The 20,054-nt window shown below is 38.8% G+C and overlaps 1 protein-coding gene across 2 annotated transcripts in view; it reads right to left on the bottom strand.

Moving 5' to 3' along the window:
* The window catches only part of POLR3B (RNA polymerase III subunit B), a 115,431-nt gene that overhangs the window by 51,446 nt on the left and 43,931 nt on the right, over positions 1-20,054 (bottom strand). For both annotated transcript variants that reach the window (XM_082850196.1, XM_082850197.1), the window contains 6 exons: positions 12,617-12,778; positions 9,796-9,996; positions 7,705-7,867; positions 6,304-6,457; positions 3,287-3,361; positions 2,596-2,694 (listed from right to left, as the gene is read on the bottom strand). In XM_082850196.1, coding sequence (XP_082706322.1) covers positions 2,596-2,694; positions 3,287-3,361; positions 6,304-6,457; positions 7,705-7,867; positions 9,796-9,996; positions 12,617-12,778 — 854 coding nt within the window. The remainder of the gene's footprint in view (positions 1-2,595; positions 2,695-3,286; positions 3,362-6,303; positions 6,458-7,704; positions 7,868-9,795; positions 9,997-12,616; positions 12,779-20,054) is intronic.

Genomic DNA, 20,054 nt, shown 5'->3' with positions numbered 1-20,054 from the left:
AAGCAATTAAAATTATATATATATATAAATATATATACATACATTAATGTGGAAAAATATCCAGGATGATAATGTTAATTACATTAAGTTAAAAAATCAAGACACTGGGCTTCCCTGGTGGCGCAGTGGTTGAGAGTCCGCCTGCTGATGCAGAGGACACTGGTTCGTGCCCCGGTCCGGGAAGATCCCACATGCCGCCGAGCGGCTGGGCCCGTGAGCCATGGCCGCTGAGCCTGCGCGTCCAGAGCCTGTGCCCCGCAACGGGAGAGGCCACAACAGTGAGAGGCCCGCGTACCACAAAAAAAAAAAAAAAAAAAAAAAAAATCAAGACACTGAAAAATAGTTGCAAAACGTATGTATGTTTGCCTTCACTTAGAAAAAAATCTAGAAGAGTACATATTAAACCATTTGCACTGGTTACTTCTGGAGGGTGGAGTTTGGCGGGATGGGGACTTACTTTATGCATTTCTACATTTTAACAAATGTCATAAGTATGAATTAATACCAATTTTTTCTTATTTTTAAAATAAATTAATTTGATGTATGGGATAGCGTGGTGATTGGGTGATATTGATAGTTATATTCCCTTATGGCAGTGAACAAAACAGAGAAAAATCCCTGCCTTCATGAAGCTTCTAGTGGCGGGAGACAGACAATACACAGATGCATCAACAAAATACACGTTTTACAGATTTTAAGATTTAAGCACTAGAAAAATAAAGCAGCAAAGAGGGGTGGTCAGAGGAGGGATTTCTACTTTAAATAGGGTGGTCAGGGAAACTCGCTGAGAAGGTGGTACCTGAGTGAAGACCTGGAGGATGTGAAGGAGTGAGCCATGCAGATAGGTGACAGAGTTCCAGGTGGAGGGGACAGCCAGGGCAGAGGGGCTGGGGCAGGAGCATGAAGAGGCCAGTGTGGTTAAAACAGAGTGAGGGGGGAGAGGGAGGAGATGATGCTGCAGCCATAGCTTCCTTGTAGGAACGTGAAGGCCTCTGTAAGGACTTCAGAGGGAGATGGAAAGCCACTGGGTGGGGTGGGGCTGGGGGCGTGGTTTGAGAAGTGACGAGACCATTCTGATCTATAAAGAACAGACTATATGGGAACAAGTGCAAAGCTAGTCAGGAGCCTTTTGCAAGGATCCACACAAGCAATGGCAGTGGCCTGCAGTAGGGCAGCAGGTGGAGGTGGTGAAAAGAGCTCAGATTCCGGGTATACTTTGAAAGTCCACACGGTATGTTACGAGATTAGATGTGGGTATAGAGGGGAAGAGGAGTCAAGGCTGAAACTGAGGTTTCTGGCTTGAGTAACCAGGATGGAATCGTTATTTGTGGGGTTACTATATAATTCTCCAGTCAATCTTTATTATTTATTTATTTTTTTGCTGTACGCGGGCCTCTCATCACTGCGGCCCACCCCCCGCTGCGGAGCACAGGCTCCGGATGCGCAGGCTCAGTGGCCATGGCTCACGGGCCCAGCCACCCGCGGCATGTGGGATCCTCCTGGACTGGGGCACGAACCCGCGTCCCCTGCATCGGCAGGCGGACCCCCAACCACTGCGCCACCAGGGAAGCCCTCCAGTCAATCTTTAAACGAGGGGTATAAAAATAGTACTTTGAGAGATTCATACCTTTAAGGAATAAAAATTCTGCTGAAAAGCATTATTTATTAAATTACAGTAAGACAAAAATAAAGTGGTATATCTCAGTTGGTAGTGGAAAACAAAAACTACTTTCCTGACTGAAGACAAAAATAGTTATCAGGTGGCAGTATTAAACTCCCTAACCATTTAATAGCATAATTGCAAACATTCTAATTTCAGGTAGGTGGTACCTCAGCCACATGCATCAGACAGCAAGTTATATAAATGTCCTATAATGTATTCCAAATGGAACAAAGATGTTTCTAAAAATATCACTGTTCTAGAAGAAACACTGTGAACATATCACCATTTCATGTCTATATTGCACATAAGTGTAGAGATATCTTTACAACATACAAGGTAGGGAATTCCTGCATTGACAACAGGAATTCAGACATCCACTGACAAAATCAACCCTGGAACAGATAAATACACCATTATGTAGCCTGATTCATTAGTTTAATTTTGGCAGTAATCGAGTATTAAAATCAGAGAAGCAATTCCTTCTAAGAAATGTACGGTGAGTGTAAAATGAAAAGGAAGGATAATTAAATCTAAAGATTATTCGTTAGCAGTTTTGTGATACTCCTGGGATAAACTATGGGTTATGCTTCCTTAACAGTATACTTCTAACAGTTCCTACTAGGAATACACAATAGAATTGAAGATGAAGTGAAAAAAGAAGATAGTGTCTATCATCAGAACAGGATTTTTGTTTGTTTGTTTGTTTTTTCTGGTATGCGGGCCTCTCACTGTTGTGGCCTCTCCCATCGCAGAGCACAGGCTCCGACGTGCAGGCTCAGCGGCCATGGCTCACGGGCCCAGCCGCTCCGCGGCATGTGGGATCTTCCCGGACTGGGGCAAGAACCCGTGTCCCCTGCATTGGCAGGTGGACTCTCAACCACTGCACCACCAGGGAAGCCCCGGAACAGGTTTTAATTATGGTTGTTACTTACTTATTAATCGTATGTTCATAGAGTGCAATGTTACAGTCATTTTCTTCATTCACATCTAAATATTCAACCAGACTCTCATGCAAGAAATCTTCAAAATTCCTGGGAAAATATTGGTGAAATGGACATTGTTAAAAAGCATTTTACTGCAGTATTTTATATGCAATAGTGGAAGATACATGCTTTCATTTAGGCCCAAAGCATCTTTCTCTCCCAAAAAGTATCAATACATTGGGATATTTGAAACACGTTATTCTTAGATCATAGAGTTATCACAAATCACCAAAATAGAAACAGTAAAACATCTGTGACTCTTATCAATCTGGTCCCACTTCTAAAAAATACCTTCTATGACTTTAAAAACCCCATATGATGAGAGACCCACAGGACGTCAGATGTCTACATCAACATATCCTTCTCATCCCAGAAACGCTGAAGAGTGTGCTAATTTACACCAAGACTCTGTAATCCTCATGATCTAAATTGATAAATATTTTACAATGTCCAAGCAAGTTCACATAGAAAAGAACAGGTTTTTAACAGGTTGATATAGCTGGTAGAGAGGAATTAAGAGACTAAAAATGAAAATATGTTAATACTTTTCTTAAAAGCTCACATCAAATAACATTACTTCTGTTTAGATCATATAAATGAGTATTAAGGAGACTGAGGACTTTTGCTTTTGGCTATTTACCTGTACCCCTGAGCCAGCTCTTCCATATGCTTATTTGTGACTGCAGCCTTCTGTTTCTTAACAATTATATAGGGTCTGGAATAGAAAAACAGAAAAAAACCCAAAAAACAAAACAGATTTACAGTAGTTCAACAAAAGAATTAAATCAGTAAGTTTACTATAGTGAAATGAGGGAAGCGGTAGATATGATCAAACTTATTTCTGGAGTGCTTGAGGACACCAGGTATTTTTTACAAATGTGAGTGCACAGGGGCCTATTTTCTCTTTCTCACATACACACGCACACACACGTGCACACGCACACACCAGCTCATGTGTGCATATATACATGTATAAACACACAGTCCTTTCTCCAAGTATCTTTGGAAATATTTGGTTCTGAATGAGAAAGCAGTATGAAATGATACTCAATAAAGTCTAGAAAAAAAAACAAAACCTTTAATACCTTTAATATCATATATTTTTTAAAACTGTGTAAATGCATCCATCATACCAAAAGCCTCTCCTGATTTCATACTGGGAGTATGGAGAGGTCAGCAGGCAGAGAACCATCACCAAGGAAAACAATGGCATTTTGTAGCGAAGGTCTGATGACTTCCAGCTGTCTAGAGTGGTTTGCTTTAGGACAAACATCCCTGGGCTACACTAGCAGGGTACTTAAAGCTACCCACAACCAAAGAGTAGGTATGAGTTTGCAGGGAATATAGCTTTTTCACTTTGGGATTTTTAGTGATGTAATGGGCGTAAGGTAGAGAGCTTTGGTCCACACGTTCTGGTAGATTAACCTGTAACTGTCAGCGGTGATTTGCCTCTGAGGGCTTCGCCACCACGAGGAAACACCCGACACAAAGAACGGCACGCGGCACGAAACGTCAAGGGCTGTTGCTATTTGGACAAGCGGCTCTTACAGAGAGGAGCAAGTAACCAGCAGACACTCGTGCGCTCCACCCTCAAGTCCAAATAACTATTTGAGGACTAATGAGCACTTTTAAACAGTTAAGAAGAGGAGCTGCACAATTACAAAAGGGGGTACAAGCTGCTGGAAAGTGAACAGGGTGAACTCTTCATGGGACTCAACACTGCCTCAAAATCCTGGCTGCCCCTTGGCAGGGAAGCAGAGACCCTGCTGCCTCCCTCATTTGGGGCTGCAGTTTAGCTCAGCTTAAGAGACTGAGAAGTGATGGCAGAGCAGGGGTAGGAGAGGGAGGGAACCACACTTGGCCACCTCAGTTACCTTTCAGTTTACTCAATGAGTTCTACTAATTCTTCCCGCCAGATCTATGTTGTGTCGTTATACAATCACTTCTAAAAGAAAAAAGAACTAGTTTTCTTTTAGGCTATGCCATATTATATGGGATGTAATGAAAAAGAAAAATCCTAAAAAAGAGTAAGCTAGAAAATGTCAGTGTTTTCCCCACCCTTAATTGGACCATGTTAATAGCTATAAATAAGCATCCAGTGTTTGCCTGGCACCCTACAAGGCACTTACCAGACCTTATATCAATCCTAGGGAGGCACTGTTATTTACATATTTACAGCTGAGGAAATCAAGGCCCAGAGACTTAAGTAATAAACTCAGAGTCACACAAGTCAGTAAGTGGGACATTAGGATTCACACACAGGTATAGCATCAGTTAGGGCTCTTTGGTTGCAAAGAATAGGAACCAACTCTGGCAGATTTAAGCAAAGATGGAATTTACAAAAAAATAAGAAGAAAATTTTAAGGAGTTTACCAAAAGGCTAAGAATTTACTAGAAGGATAAGAATCAAAGAAAAAAGGTGCAATGCTCAGCCTCAGAAAGAAAAGGAGCCAGAACAGTCCCAAGGATCCAGAAAGGCAGGGGTAATGAGCAGCCTCTTGTATGCATCGCTGCCAGGATGAATCTGTTCCAGCCACTTCTTCCCTCGAGCTATTCTCTTTGGGATTCAAACTCTCTGAAGAGACAGTCTGACTGGCCTGGCTTGGGTCAGCCGCCTGTCCTTTGGCTGAGCAGGAGAGAGCACCTGACTGACCGTCCCAAGAAGACTGCCAGTGAGGAAGGGCAATCCTCAAAGGAGAATGAGGAGGGTAACTGGAAGGAAACAAGGATGCCAGACAGACACAGACACTGGCAGTCCTCTCTCCCAGCTGGGCAGACTTCCAAGCTCTTGCCACCACTCTAACCACTGCCAGCTCACTGACTTGTGCCCTCACACTACCTGAGGTCCACAAAGACAGACTTTGGTGAATCAAGTGAAGGCCTATGAAACAAGGTGACATCCTCAGCTGAAGTCCCTGCCTGTCCCCAAAGGACCAGATACCATGTCATGTTCATCTTCATAACCCCACCTCCGACACAGCACCTGTACAAAATAGGCCCTAAATATGTGCGGAATGAACATAAGGCACCTACTCTTCTACCGGATCTAATGTTATGGTATCTCTTCATGCTTCTATGTTTCTTATTCTTGCCATTCCTTAGCCTTTCTCCTTTCCTCCTTTATCCTTTAAAGCAATCCTACTCATCCTTTAAAGGTCAGTTCATAGCAACAGAATATAGTGGGTAAAATCAAGACTGTTGGAGTCAAATGAATTCTAAGGACTTCCGGGTGAAAAACAGACTCCACCACTATCTGGCTTTGGGTAATTTACTTAGTCTCACTAAACCCTGGTACCTCATTTGTTAAATGAAAATAATAATCCAACCTTATAGGGTTGAATGTAGTTAAAGCCTTACACATAATACATCTATTAAGATAATAAATAATGGCTAGCACTTATTACTCGCAGAGTTGGTTGTTATTACTAATTATTTCTGCCTTTCCCAGCGGACTGAGTTCTCTAAGGGCAGAGACTGACTCCCATTAATCTTTGAATCCCCAGTAGCCAGTATGCATATTCATGAGGTGTTTGCTAAGTGAATTAAATTTATCTTAACAATGAAAGAGGTTAAAGCAGCTTCAAAAATAAAAACAAGTCCATTTCTTTCAAAAGCAAACATAAAGAGATCTTAACAACTCTTTCTAGCCACATCTACCTGCACAGCCTTCCTCCATCAGAGGAAATATAGACACACCGATCTGTCAGATTCGTTGAGATGGAAACAAATTCATTGATATATCCTGCTCTTCGCATCAGTCGAAATGTATTCACCAGCTTCTTGTGGTCTCGAATGACGCCCAGGATGTTACCTAAGCAGAAAGAATAAGAATAGTCAAGACCGAAATAAAAAATAAATCTAATGGGATTTAAAATATCTACTCAACAAAAACAATAAGCAGCACTGAGCAGTCATTTGGAAGTACTGTTATTAAGCCTGCAGCCAGTCCACAAGGCTGGAGGGAGCAGCAGAGTGGAGTGGTCAAGGGCAGCCCGGGGTGGGGACCGGCGTCCAGGGCCAGGCCTACCACACCCTGGCTGCATAACACTGGTGAAGCCAGCCTCAGTCTCCTCGTCTGTCAGCACCGTGCAGGGACATGAGCTCAGGTCCAGACCCCTGGGTCTGAACACTGGCTCTACCACTTCTACAGGGTCGATGTGAGGATTAAATGAGCTGATCTCATGGAAAGCACTTAGAACTGGACATAGCACCTAGTAACTGCTATTTTTAAACCGGTTTTGTTGTCATCATCTGAGAAATGAGGGAAATGGCCTTTGGCTCCCAGGGCTAGTGTGAGGATTTAGAGAGGTACTGGGTGAGTACCCAGAGTAAGGACTTACTCAGCGTCAGCTGCCAGAATTCACTGAGCGAGGCAGGCAGCCAACAGCCCTGTTTTCCTTCTCACCAGCCCACGCGGGAAATGGTGAAGGCCTCCCAGAGCAGGAAGAAGGGGGAGAAGAGCATGGGGGCTGAGGCCAGGATGAGCACATGCAGCACACCTGTGAGGGGACAGGCACCCAGGCCACCAAGCCACACCTGCTGCAGCATCTCTGGAGGACTCTCAAGTGGGTGGGAAGGGGTATGAGAGAAGCAACTGGAGCAGAAGCTGAAGGAAAGGGACCCTCTCGCCAGAGGCTGCTGACAATCACTCACTCAGTGGCTGAATACAAGTCATCTCACTATAAGGGCTGATCTGATTATTTCTGCAGAATGTCTCACATATTTAACTTGAACTTAAAGATACCGTATTGAGCCTCATTCCACTGTGCGTAAGCTGCCAGCTGTCAAAGCTACCCTTTAGCTCTGACAGCTGTATTGTCTCAGAACCTGGATCACTCAGCCAATGGAATAACTGTTTCTGTTACCATTTTTTCTACCTTCCAATTAATGTCAACCTGGGTCCAGAATTAAAGTATACTCAGGGGGTACAGCTCAGTGGCAGAGAATTTGACTGCAGAATTAAAGTATATTTGTGCTCTATACACATGGATAATAGTCGATTCCCTCCCCCTCCCAAACAGACTGTTTAGGATCAACATGTCTCCATAATATACTCACCATTAAGAAAGACAAGAAACACATTTGGGTAAGACAGCTCTTCCCCACATAATAAATTCACATCTTCTACTCCCAAGTTACTGGCTAATTTAACAATGGGTCCATCTTCCATGTCAGTTGTGATGTGCGTCATAAGGGCCAAGTTTTTAACCAAACCACATGCCTAAAAAACAAAAGACAGTCATTTCTAAGAATGAACATGAGTAACACAAAGTACAGTTTGTGTCTGAAAATAGCTCACCACTCCACTGGTGACAAGGCAAAGCAGTACAGCCTCGTAGGGAACACTTTGGAGATTCATACAAAGCCTTAAGGATATACCTACCCCTTATCCTAGAGGAATTTATCCTGAACTAGAAAGCAAGGATATAAACGTAGATTTAGCCACAGACATGCTCAGCACAGTACTATTTGAACTGGAAATAATGATGACATTATAAATGTCCCCTCCCCAAAGAAACCAATTGCCTAAATTGCTATTCCCTGACAACAGAACACCACAGTCATTAAGATGACACTGTATAAAAACAGTAAAGGAAAACATTGATAATTGTGAATACATAAAAATATAAAACTGCTGGCCTGAAATGAGAAAGAGTCTGCAAAATAACTGGCCGGTACTCTCCAAGCTTCTTGGTCATAAAAGACAAAGAGTGAAGAACCGCTTCAGAATAAGAGGCTAACGAGACTCAACAACTGAGAGCAATCCTGGATCAAAAAAAGACAGTGGGGCAACTGGCAAAATCTGAATCAGGTCTACAGATTACAATATTGTTGTCAGTGTTAATTTCATAACTGGGGTTATGAAAGTTGATAACTGGGGCTATGAGGTTGATAACTGTGCTATAGTTACATAAGATGTCACATTTGGGGAATCTAGGTGAAGGATCATGGAAATTCTTTGCACTATTTTTGCAGCTTTTTTTGTATGCCTGAAATTATTTCAAAGTAAGAAGGAAATGAAAAAAATATTTTAAAACTTCTATACAACCAGAGGAAAAAAATCTAAAGCAAACATATAAACAAGGACGTAATACAGCAAATTAAGAAAAAAAACAAAAACACTTGAGACACATGTGACATGTAAAGATTACATCTTCAATCTTAGAAACCATCTGCTGTAGTGATGCACAAAACAGATACTTCATCTAGATTAGTTGAAGCAATCTCTGGGAAGTTTAGTGTTCCAAAACTCAAGATGTGTAAGTTATGCAAATTTGACAAGCTGGAAAATTTTAATGTGAATTTCCATATGGTTTAAGATAAATCAGGAGAAGAATGATAATTTCTAAAAATTATAACCCTGTATGGACTTGTATTTTTCACCTCTCCCAAGTCATAACTAATTCCTACACTTTGGAACATATATCTTTTACCTGTCATATTTAACTTATTTATTCACTCAGCATATATTTATGGGGCCTTTAGTCTGAATGAGGCTCTGGGCTAGGACCTTGGGATACAATGGTGAACCTAACATGGTTCCTTCCTCCAGAATTTTACAATTTAGAAGGCATAAAATCAAGTGAAACCAACAGTGGTTAACATGAAGTAGAAAGGGCCACGACACAGGGAATAGTGGGTGCAATGGATGTAAACCAATTTAAACTCCTTGGTTTAGTGTTCTGGTAACTGCTTATGTTTCCTATATAAGTGAGTTGGAATCCAACTTAGGTCTTGGACTGTGTGCTCCTAGTTGGCTGCAACTCTGACTCTGATGTCCTTTAAGTACAGCCACAGAAAATAAGGAGTTGCTTAAAAAGAGCTCCTTGTGAGCAAAGGTGATGGGTCTCTTTAATTTTCCTTCATATTCTTATCCCCTCTTCACTGCCTGGTTTGACTCTTGGGATAAACCAAAACAAGCAAGAAAATTTGGACAATATTTCTATTTAGGTGAGATAATAAATCAAAGACTTCTGTAGGTACTGTTCGGGAATGATACTCATGACATTCTGATGGCTGCATCAACATTTCTCTGCCAGATACGTGGCTGACCCCAAAAACGATACAGCCTGGGGGAACGGGAGAAGAAGCAGAGCATCACCAACAGGCATGACCACTGACACAGCGGAGACTCCTTGGGGACCTTACCTCTCCTTCAGGAGTGTCCGAAGGGCAGAGCATTCCCCACTGAGATGGCTGCAGCGATCGAGGACCACTCACTTTTCTTGTTTTTTCAAACTGGGAAGAGATTCTTGTCATCATGCCCAGTGCGGATATATATGACAAGCGAGACAGCACCTGAGTCACACCCTGGCGATCCATTTTAAATCTCTTCAGAGACCAATTTCCCTGAAGGGAGAGGAAAGACATGAGCTACCCCTGATCCATTCATGTGGCCTGATACTCTGAAGTCACTCGGAGAGGCTCAGCATAGGAACTGCTTGTTTGTGAAATGAGAGCCATGATATATATTCAGAAATCAAAATGTCACAATTAAAATTTAGCCAAGTTACTCACCGGGGTTTTCTAGGAATTTCATGGATATTACCTACATCTAGCAACCACCTCGGAATGCTTCAACGCATCAACATTATCACATCAGAGTGGGTATTTTCTGAAGAACTGATTATGTTCTGAACAAGCCAGTTCAACCAAAGATTTCCACTGGAAGCAATAAGCCAACTAATAGAACACTAGCAGTTTCTACACACATTTAAGGTAACACTAGCTTGAAGCTCAAAGAGATAATTTCATGTTGCAATGTGCCATTATCTGGATGTCTTCCAAAATTAGTTTTAATGAGAGGAAAATATAGCAATAGAAAAAAGACTCTAATAGCAGTTACCAGGGAAAATGAATAACTATAGGCTTCTTAATCAAGGCTAAAAGTTGCACATATATTCATATTAATAAATATTATATACCTTCTATGGCTACCATGTCAATCTTAAAATAGATTCATATGAAATAAATTTTAAACATTAAATTTACCTTATCTCCTATGCATTGAAAGTACTGAAATATATTAAATATATTATTTTATAGTGCTATTAATTGTACACATTAAATATTCTCAAGGATAATTCAGGATTAAGGTTAGGAATCATTAAGTTTTCAACTCATGGTAATGTGAATTAACAGAAAATAGTATGCAGAGAAAAAGCAAAGTAGAAAACAAAATGTCAGAGTGATTGATTCAATGATCTTTCTGATTCAAAGGGAAAAAATTACATCTGCTAAACAGTGGTTCTTCATTTTTTTGATAATCTGATGAAAGCTATGACTATTCTCGAGAAAAATGCACATAGGACCACAAACAGAAAATTTGCCTTCAATTTCAAGGAAGGACTCATGGATCCCAGATTAAAACCCCTCACAGTAGAAAAACTCATCTGTTTGAATTTAAATATTTGACTTCAGGGGAGCTCCTCACAAATTAAAGTTTAAGCATTATTTCAGTGAAGATCTATCACTTCAGAAACTTGAGTTTTTGATAGAGTGGAAAAAAGCTAAAACCTAGGAAGGAACTTGATGCATTACAAAGCAAAGAAATGGAGCAAACACACTGATCCCACAAGTTAACTTCTCATATTGCTTGTTGAGTTAACTCCTTTTATTCTTTGAATGAGAATGAACCTAGTAAACTGACTTATGACCACAAAGTAAGAGCAAGGAAGATAAATAAATATTCATCACAGAATTCAACTAAGACAGCAGCTGCTGGCAAACAGGAAGTAGATGGGGAGTGAAGCCGAGATGTTCAGCAAGATAATCTTTTCCAATATTCTTCAGGAGTTTTAAAAAGGGAGAGAGGAGAAACAGACAAAGCGTCTAAAACTGCTCCTCTGAGAAAATTTATTTGTTGAAAACAGTCTACATATGACAACAATCACAATTTTAGAAGTTGATCTTTTTCCGGTTGTCTACAGATTGGGGTTCACCTGTAACAAGGCCTACTACTGATTTTCCTAATAAGCAGTCTGCTCCCAGACGTAAAGTGGTATCACTTAGGGGCAAAACAACTACTCAAAACAGCTATTCTGACCTGAAAATCATGGGTCAAAAGCAAAGAAAAGTCATTCTAACAGAAGTGTGTTCAAGTGCTCTTTGGAGACTTCTCTTCAAATATTCAGGAATCTACTTCCAGACAAGTTTGGGCCACAGGAGTGTGAGGGGCCTAAAGAGGCACAAAGGCCAGGCTCCCCTCAGGTCTAGAGGGAGCTGTCATGGCGAGGGCTGCTCAAACAGACCCACGGCAAATTTCTCAAGTCAAGTAGGGCAGCAAGTCGACCACTAATTCTTTCATTGTTAAGGGAGTCCACGTGCTACACTATACTATTCTTTTGTTGGGACCAAATCCCATCCATAAAACTAATTTTACGTCTGGCATACAAAACGTGAACAAGACTTTATCAGATAGACCTATAGATGTTACGCTTTAAGAAAGGGAGCAAAAACCTATCTGATAACCCTTTATGAACAGCCGGAGGCCCTGAACACACAGCAGCTGCTGAGGCCTGAATTCATCACTCACGTGAGAACAGCTGATAGCTCTTTGAGGAATATAAACCTACAATGAAATGAAACATGTTGTACTGTTTTGGACAAATGTTGTCATTAATAAACCTACTTGTAATATATCAGTTTTATGACAGAAGAAAATGGGGAAAAGTATCCATTGAAAGAATGGTTATTAACGGTTAAACTAAAAGATTTTTCCTTTATGTAAAAGTATATCTATTTTCTTATTGCCTCATATAACAGGAACTATAATTTGGCAATGAAGTCATATAGTAGTAAAATTCCTACTGATTTAAACTGTAGACTATCTTTCAAAGTAGAAAATTTATGACTTAAATATATATATACTTTTTTCACCTAGATTCTCAAAGTATCAGTACTTTAAATTTCCCACTGAACAGGTTCACAAATAAGTTACAAAACTCTACCCAAATGACTGAAGACTTACAGTTGAAATGGCATTCACCATGCCATTGGTAATCTGGTCCTGACGCATGTGTTTCACAACATCAAACTGGGCTGCTCTTTGCTTAGGAATCACCTGGTCTGCAATCTTCTTCATTTCAGAATTAAATTTTTTGAACAAATCTTCAAAAAGAAGAGATAAAAGCTAAAGGAAAAAAAAAGTATATGGTGAACTTTCAAAATGCATTACTAGCTTATTTACTAAGTTTTAGGTCCTTATTAAACTTTGTTTAAGAAAAGATGGAGAAACTGCTTAAAACTGAAAAAAATATATTTTAAAATTCAATTTGATAAACATGTACTTTTATTGATATATGTGCTTATCACTATGCTTGGTGTTGGGAATAAGAGCAAAGATGACAATCCCTGCATTCATAGATTTTTAATTTAGACCAGTCATTCCCAGACTGAGATTTCATTGACCAGTGACCTAAATAAATGAAGAAAATATTTATGGATAAGAAGACCATTTTAAGGTTACTAATTTTCCCCAAATTGATCTAAAATTCCACTGCAACTCTAATCAAAATCCCCAGGTTTTTAATGAAAATTGAGGCTAACTCTAAAATTTATGTGGAAAAGCTAAGACCCTAAAATAGCCAAGACACTCCTGAAAAAGAAGGCAAATGGACTGATTAACGTATAGATAAACTGACCAGTGGACAGAACAAAAAGTCCAGAAACAACACATATTAAAATTTGTCATATGATAGAGATGGCATTTCAGATCAGTAAGTAAGTGAAAGACTACAAATAAATGGTGCTAGGACAACCGGTTATTCATTTCAGAAACAAATGAAACTGCTTCCTTACTTCATTCCATACCCCAAAATCCAACAAAAACCAAAGGCATAAGTTTAAAATATAAAGAGTACTAACTATTAAAAAGAAGAAAGGGTTGACAAATTAAAATTACAAACTTCTAGAATTAAAAGATACCATAAAGTTAAAAAAAAAAAAATCCAGACTGGGAGAAGATACCAGCAACACATGTAACTGACAAAAAACTGGATCCAAAGAACACCAAAAAAATCTTAAAACCAATAAGGAAAATACAAACAGCCCAAAAGACATTTAAGAAAAAACAGGAATGGTCAATAAGCATATGAAAAAGAGGCTTAATCTCATTAGTAATGACGGAAATGCAAATTAAGCCCACCAGGAGGTGGTACTGTGCACCCGCTAGATCAGACAAAAATGTTTAATTTTGACACTAAGTCATAGGACGGAGACCATCAGGACTTATGTACAGTGCAGTGTTCAAATACTTGGGAAACTAGTTTGACACTCTCCAGTCAAGTTGAAGATTTAACTTGATTCCATGACTGGGCAATCCTATTTGTAGAAACTCTTGTCATGTAGGCACCAGAAGATATGAATAAAAATGTTCTTTTTTTTAAAAAAAGGGAAGTCATACAAAGGTCTTGATAAGTAGGATAGATAAAGGGATATTTATCATATGTATCATATCTTTACACAACTGAATACAAAAATGAAAGTGAAATACAGTGGCATGAAACAATATAGATGAACCTTTAAAACAATGTTAAATGAAGAAAAAAGTTGCAGAAGAACGTATATGATATGAATCTATTTTTATAAAACTCAAAACCTCAAAAATAATGCCAAGTTCTTGGATTGGAAGAATCAAATATTGTTAAAATGACCATACGACCAAAGGCAATCTGCAGATTCAATGCAATCCCTATCAAATTACCAACGGCATTTTTCACAGACCTAGGACAAATAATTTTAAAATTTGTATGGAAACACAAAAGACCCCAGATAGCCAAAACAATCTTGAGAAAGAACAGAGCTGGAGGAATCAAGCTCCCTGATTTCAGACTACACTACAAAGCTACAGGAATCAAAACAGTATGGTACTGGCACAAAAACAGATACATAGATCAATGGAACAGGATAGAAAGTCCAGAAATAAACCCATGCACTTATGGTCAATTAATCTATGACAAAGGAGGCAAGAATACACAATGGAGAAAAGACAGTCTTTTCATTAAGTGGTGCTGTGAAAACTGGACAGCTACATGTAAAAGAATGAAATTAAAACATTCTACATGTAAGTGATATCATATGATATTTGTCTTTGACTTACTTCACTCAGTATGACATATGTGGAATCTAAAAAATTGGTATAAATTAACCTATTTACAAAACAGAAATAGAGTCACAGATGTAGAAAACAAACTTATGGTTACTAAGGGGAAAGGGTTGTGGAGAGGGATAAACTGGGAGACTGGGATTGACATACACACACTATTTTATATAAAAGAAATTGAAACTAACACAACATTGTAAATCAACTGTACCCCAATAAAAATTAAAAAAAAAAAGAGACAACTAATAAGAACCTACTGCATAGCACAGGAAACTCTACTCAATACTCTGTAATGACCTATATGGCAACAGAATCTAAAAAAGAGTGAATATATGTACATGTATAACTGATTCACTTTGCTGTACAGCAGAAACTAACACACATTGTAAATCAACTAACTCTAATAAAAATTAATTTAAAAAATAAATAAAACATTCTCTAACACTATATGTTAAAAAAAAAAAACTCAAAACGGATTAAAGACCTAAATGTAAGACTGGATCCTAGAGGAAAATATAGGCAGAACACTCTTTGACATAAATCACAGCAATGTTTTTTTTGGATCCATCTCCTAGAGTAATGGAAATAAAAACAAAAATAAATAAATTAAACCTAGTTAAATTTAAAAGCTTTTGCACAGTAAAGGAAACCATCAGCAAAATGAAAAGACAACCTACAGAATGGGAGAAAATATTGCAAACAATGTGACCAACAAGAGATGAATTTCCAAAATAGACAAACAGCTCATACAGCTCAATATCAAAAAAACAAAAAATGGGCAGAAGATCTAAATAGACATTTCTCCAAAGAAGACATACAGATGGCCAACAGGCACATGAAAAAATGCTCAACATTGCTAACTATTACAGAAATGCAAATCAAAACTACAATGAGGTACCACCTCACACCAGTCAGAATGGCCATCATTAAAAAGTCTACAAATAACAAATGTTGGAGAGTGTGTGGAGAAAAGGGAACCCTCTTGCACTGTTGGTGGGAATGTAAATTTGTAGAGCCACTATGGAGAACAGTATGGAGGTTCCTTAAACAACTAAAAACAGACTTACCATATGATCCAGCAATCTCACTCCTGGGCCTATATCCTGAGAAAACTATAATTTGAAAAGATACATGCACCCCAATGTTCACTGCTGCACTATTTACAACAGCCAAGACATGGAAGCACCTTAAATGTCCATTGACAGATAAATGGATAAAGAAGATGTGGTAGATATATACAATGGAATATTACTCAGCCATAAAAAAGAATGAAATAATGCCATTCAAAGCAACATGGTTGGACCCAGTGATTATCATACTAAGTGAAGTAAGTCAGAGAAAAATAAATATCTTATGATATCACTTATATGTGGAATCTAAAAAATGATATAAATGAACTTATTTACAAAACAGAAATAGACTCACAGGCATAGAAAACAAACTTATGGTTACCAAAAAGGAAAAGGGTAGGGGAGAGAGGATAAATTAGGAGCGTAGGATTAACAGATAAACACTACACTATATAAAACAGATAAACAACAAGGACCTACTGTATAGCACAAGGAACTATATTCAGTATCTTGTAATAACCTATAATGGAAAAGAATCTGAAAAAGAATATAAATCTACATACATACAAACACACAAACATATATATAACTGAATCACTCTGCTGTACACCTGAAACACAACATTGTAAATCAACTATACTTCAATAAAAAAAGTGAAACTTATATTGTAATAAACTATTTTAAAAATTTTAAATAAATGATGCAATAAAAAAGAAAATAATAAGTACTCAAATTCAGGATAGTGGGGAAAAGAGAAGACAGAGTAAGGAAGAAATATATAAGTAAATGAAATGGTAATTAACGGTCAATTATTAAGAATTACTTAAGTTGGTAGTGGATTTGAGGGTGTTGATTTTATTTGTCCCCTTCATAACTTACATATCTGTGACATTTTTGTTTATACTTTTTATGTTAAAAAATTATATAATAAATTATATTAAACCATAGTAACCATGGAAAACAAATCAATGGGATGGAATAGGAAGTCATAAAAATAGACTAGGATGGTTCTGTCTCCAGAATTGATAGAGTACCTCCTATCAGATGGATTCATCTGCTCATAAAAAATTATAAACGCTGGGCAAAATATTGAAACTATCTGAAGGCACTGGAGAGTAAAAGCAGGCAGAAACTGAAGGAAAGTTGACACTTATCGAAAGTGCATTTCCGTTTTTAAGGCTTTTCAACTAAGAGTAGGACACATTAACAAAAAGGGTCCAAGCTACACTGGAAGCTAAAACTCGGAGAGAGACCCACAGTTTTACTGGATTGAAGGACCAGAGGGAAAAGATCTGAGCCACCACAGTAGCTGGAAAGTGAGAGGAAATTCACAGAAAGGAGAGAACCACAAATAAAATCAACACCCTCAAATCCACTACCAACTTAATCTTGGGAGAAAACCCCAAGATTATGTATATAAACTTTGCCCAACTCTCTGGCTGACCCCTGAACTGCACATTGAAAGGTGTGGCCCATGTCCCCTACTGCCCCAAATCAGGTGTGGGTTGTGACTGCAATTTTCAATAAAGTCTTTTTTCAATAAAGTAAAGTAAGTGAAGCTGTGACTTTTAAGACCAGGTCATTAAGGCCACACAGATTCTCTTGTGCACGTGAAACTCACTTGGAGTCCTGAGCCACTCTGATGCCACAGCACTGGAATGGTCAAGACCGAGCTGAGCCCAGCCTTCCAGACACCCCACCACCTCCGGCAGAACAACTACCAGCCGAGCCCCATGTGAAACAGAAGAATCACACAGCCAAATCCTGCCTGAATTCCTGACCCACAAAATTGTGAGATACAACAAAACGGTGATTGTCTTAAGCCATGCAATGCAGAAACAGATATAACCAGAACACCATTTATATACAGTTCTCAAAACTAAATAAGTGGCTTATGACAAATAAATAGCAGGCATACTTCTTCAATAATCAAATATATTATTACAATGACTTAAATTCCCCTGAAAAATTAATTATATTAGGTTTTTTTTCCTTTATAGAGGAAGAAAAAAGTAGGATATATTTGTAATCTAAGCTACCTAACCAAACAGTAATGTAATATTGGGGGACATTATATATGCACCCATTATACAGTTAAACAGGAATTCTGAAGTTCAGTGAAATCTTGTAAGCTAAAGATTTTCCAAATTTCACACTATTCTTGAATGCTTCTAACCCACTGGTAGTTTTCTGACTCAAAATGAAGACATTAAAACCAATGAGTCTCCTCCAGCCACTGCTGAAGAAAGCATTTCCTAAATGGAACGTTACTTTACACTCTTCTCCCTTAAGGTAGACAAGTCCTTCCACTTTTCTACTAAAATCAACTTTGCAGATGGGAAGGTCAGGATCCTGAACTTGATTTACCATGTCAGAAGTGTTCTAAAAAGAAAACTTCCTCCTCTGAGAGCTTAATCCTATCTTCTACTCAGACCCAGCAGTTTCCTTCATGGAAGAAAGCATATGGGAATGGAAGCAGGTGCAGGGGAGGAGAGGGATGGAGAAGCCCATTTCAGCAACTTCCTGTGTAAACTGGCAAAAGGAACTTGAATAAGCATCTTGAACAGAAGCAAATGCCCTTAACCTAAACCACAAAAGCTCAGCTCTATTTTAATTAGTTCCTTACACTTAGATTTTGCGTCTCAAATTATGACAAAGTTTTTTTGGATCCTAGCTGAATTTGTTGTAGCCCCCTGATTCAAGCACAAGGAAATGCCCCGGTACTAAACAAGTAAAATGTAAGAGCACACTCAACAAAACTAATGCCTCATTAGTAAATTTCTCCACCCTTAAAATTTCAACGTAAGAGAAATAACGTTCTCCAGTTCACAGAGCAGTGAGAAGCTACAAGGCCAAGTCACACAATAAGCCACATTATTTAGGTCAAGAGTAAAATGATTAAAAGGGATGGAATGCTGGTGATAATATTCAATACCTTTCATTGCTAGCATGAGGCCTTTCAGCCTGCCTAAGACAGGAGCACTAAAGAGCAAATTATATTTAAGAAAAAATGCTGACAGCTCATCAATTGATTTTCAATGAAAATGCTAAAAAAATTAATAAAGAAGTTAAGCTGCTGAAATACAGTTTCACCAATTAGCTTAATGTCAGAGAATTCTAATTAGGCGTCTTGAGATTGCTATTTAGTGTTTAAGCCTTCAGAGTGCCAAATTCTCCTTTTCACACAAGCTGGTTGCAAAATTAAAGACATTAGGCAGCCTTAATTACATTATCAGAACAGCTGGGATTAGGCAATCTCTGAAGTCAAGACGGCATTCTTTTGTCACAGGGTGGAAATCCCTGGCTTTCCAGGGTGCCGGATTTTGGTGCCGTTCCATATCTCACCCATACAAAGCAAGCTGCATTAGAAACAAAAAAATTTGCAGATGAAGAATAGAGTAATGCTCAGCAAATAATGAACACATTACTGAAAAAGAAAAGGTAGGTGAAAAGATTAAGCCTGAAATCGGTAGGTTTTGCTAACACCTCTATTGGCGGCTGGCCGGCCAGCCCTCTGGTGGCAGTGAGACTAAGGGAAAGCTCTGTGAACCGGCTTGGCCAGTGGATACAGCTCTGTTATCTAAAGCTGAAGCACATTTATACTCCCTCATCCCACGGGGTGTGAAATTAGCAGATATTGTTTTTACACAGTTTTGCCAACACAATGTCTTTTATGTCTTTACATTGTTTATAAAGCGATGTTTCCTTGCACATGGGAACCCTCTTTTTAATTCCAATTTTTTAAGCAACAGGATAGTCTCTCCTCTCCCCTCTCAACTCCACTCCTTAGTCCTCCAAACACCCAACATTTTTTTTTTTAAAGGACTCATTTAACAGCATGATTTCTTTTCCAAATAAAAAACTGTAAAAATTGGGATTGTTGGTGGTGGGGATTCGCACAATCCCCTGAACAGTGGTCAATCTGAAGGTGGCCAAAAACCCACCTGTTGGCATTAGCCACTAACCAGACAGAACTTCCCAAGTATTCCGGGCATTAATTTTTTCTCAAAACCTAAAACTGCTCTAATTTTTCAATTCCAGTTTTTTACATTTTAGATGTGGTAATTAATATCTGCTGTTATCATTCCAGGCCCCATTACTGTCATCTGGAATACTGCGTAGTCTCCTAACTGGTCCATTCCTGGTCTGTTCATCTCCAAATCAGATCTCTTAAACTGAAAATCAGATGGTGTCACTTCCCCGATTATGACTCTCTCGTGGTTTTCCACTGCATG

This window comes from Leucopleurus acutus (assembly GCF_964270905.1).
Source record: "Leucopleurus acutus genome assembly, chromosome: 11".
Lineage (NCBI taxonomy): Eukaryota > Metazoa > Chordata > Mammalia > Artiodactyla > Delphinidae > Leucopleurus > Leucopleurus acutus.
This window is presented reverse-complemented; position numbering and strand designations above follow the sequence as displayed.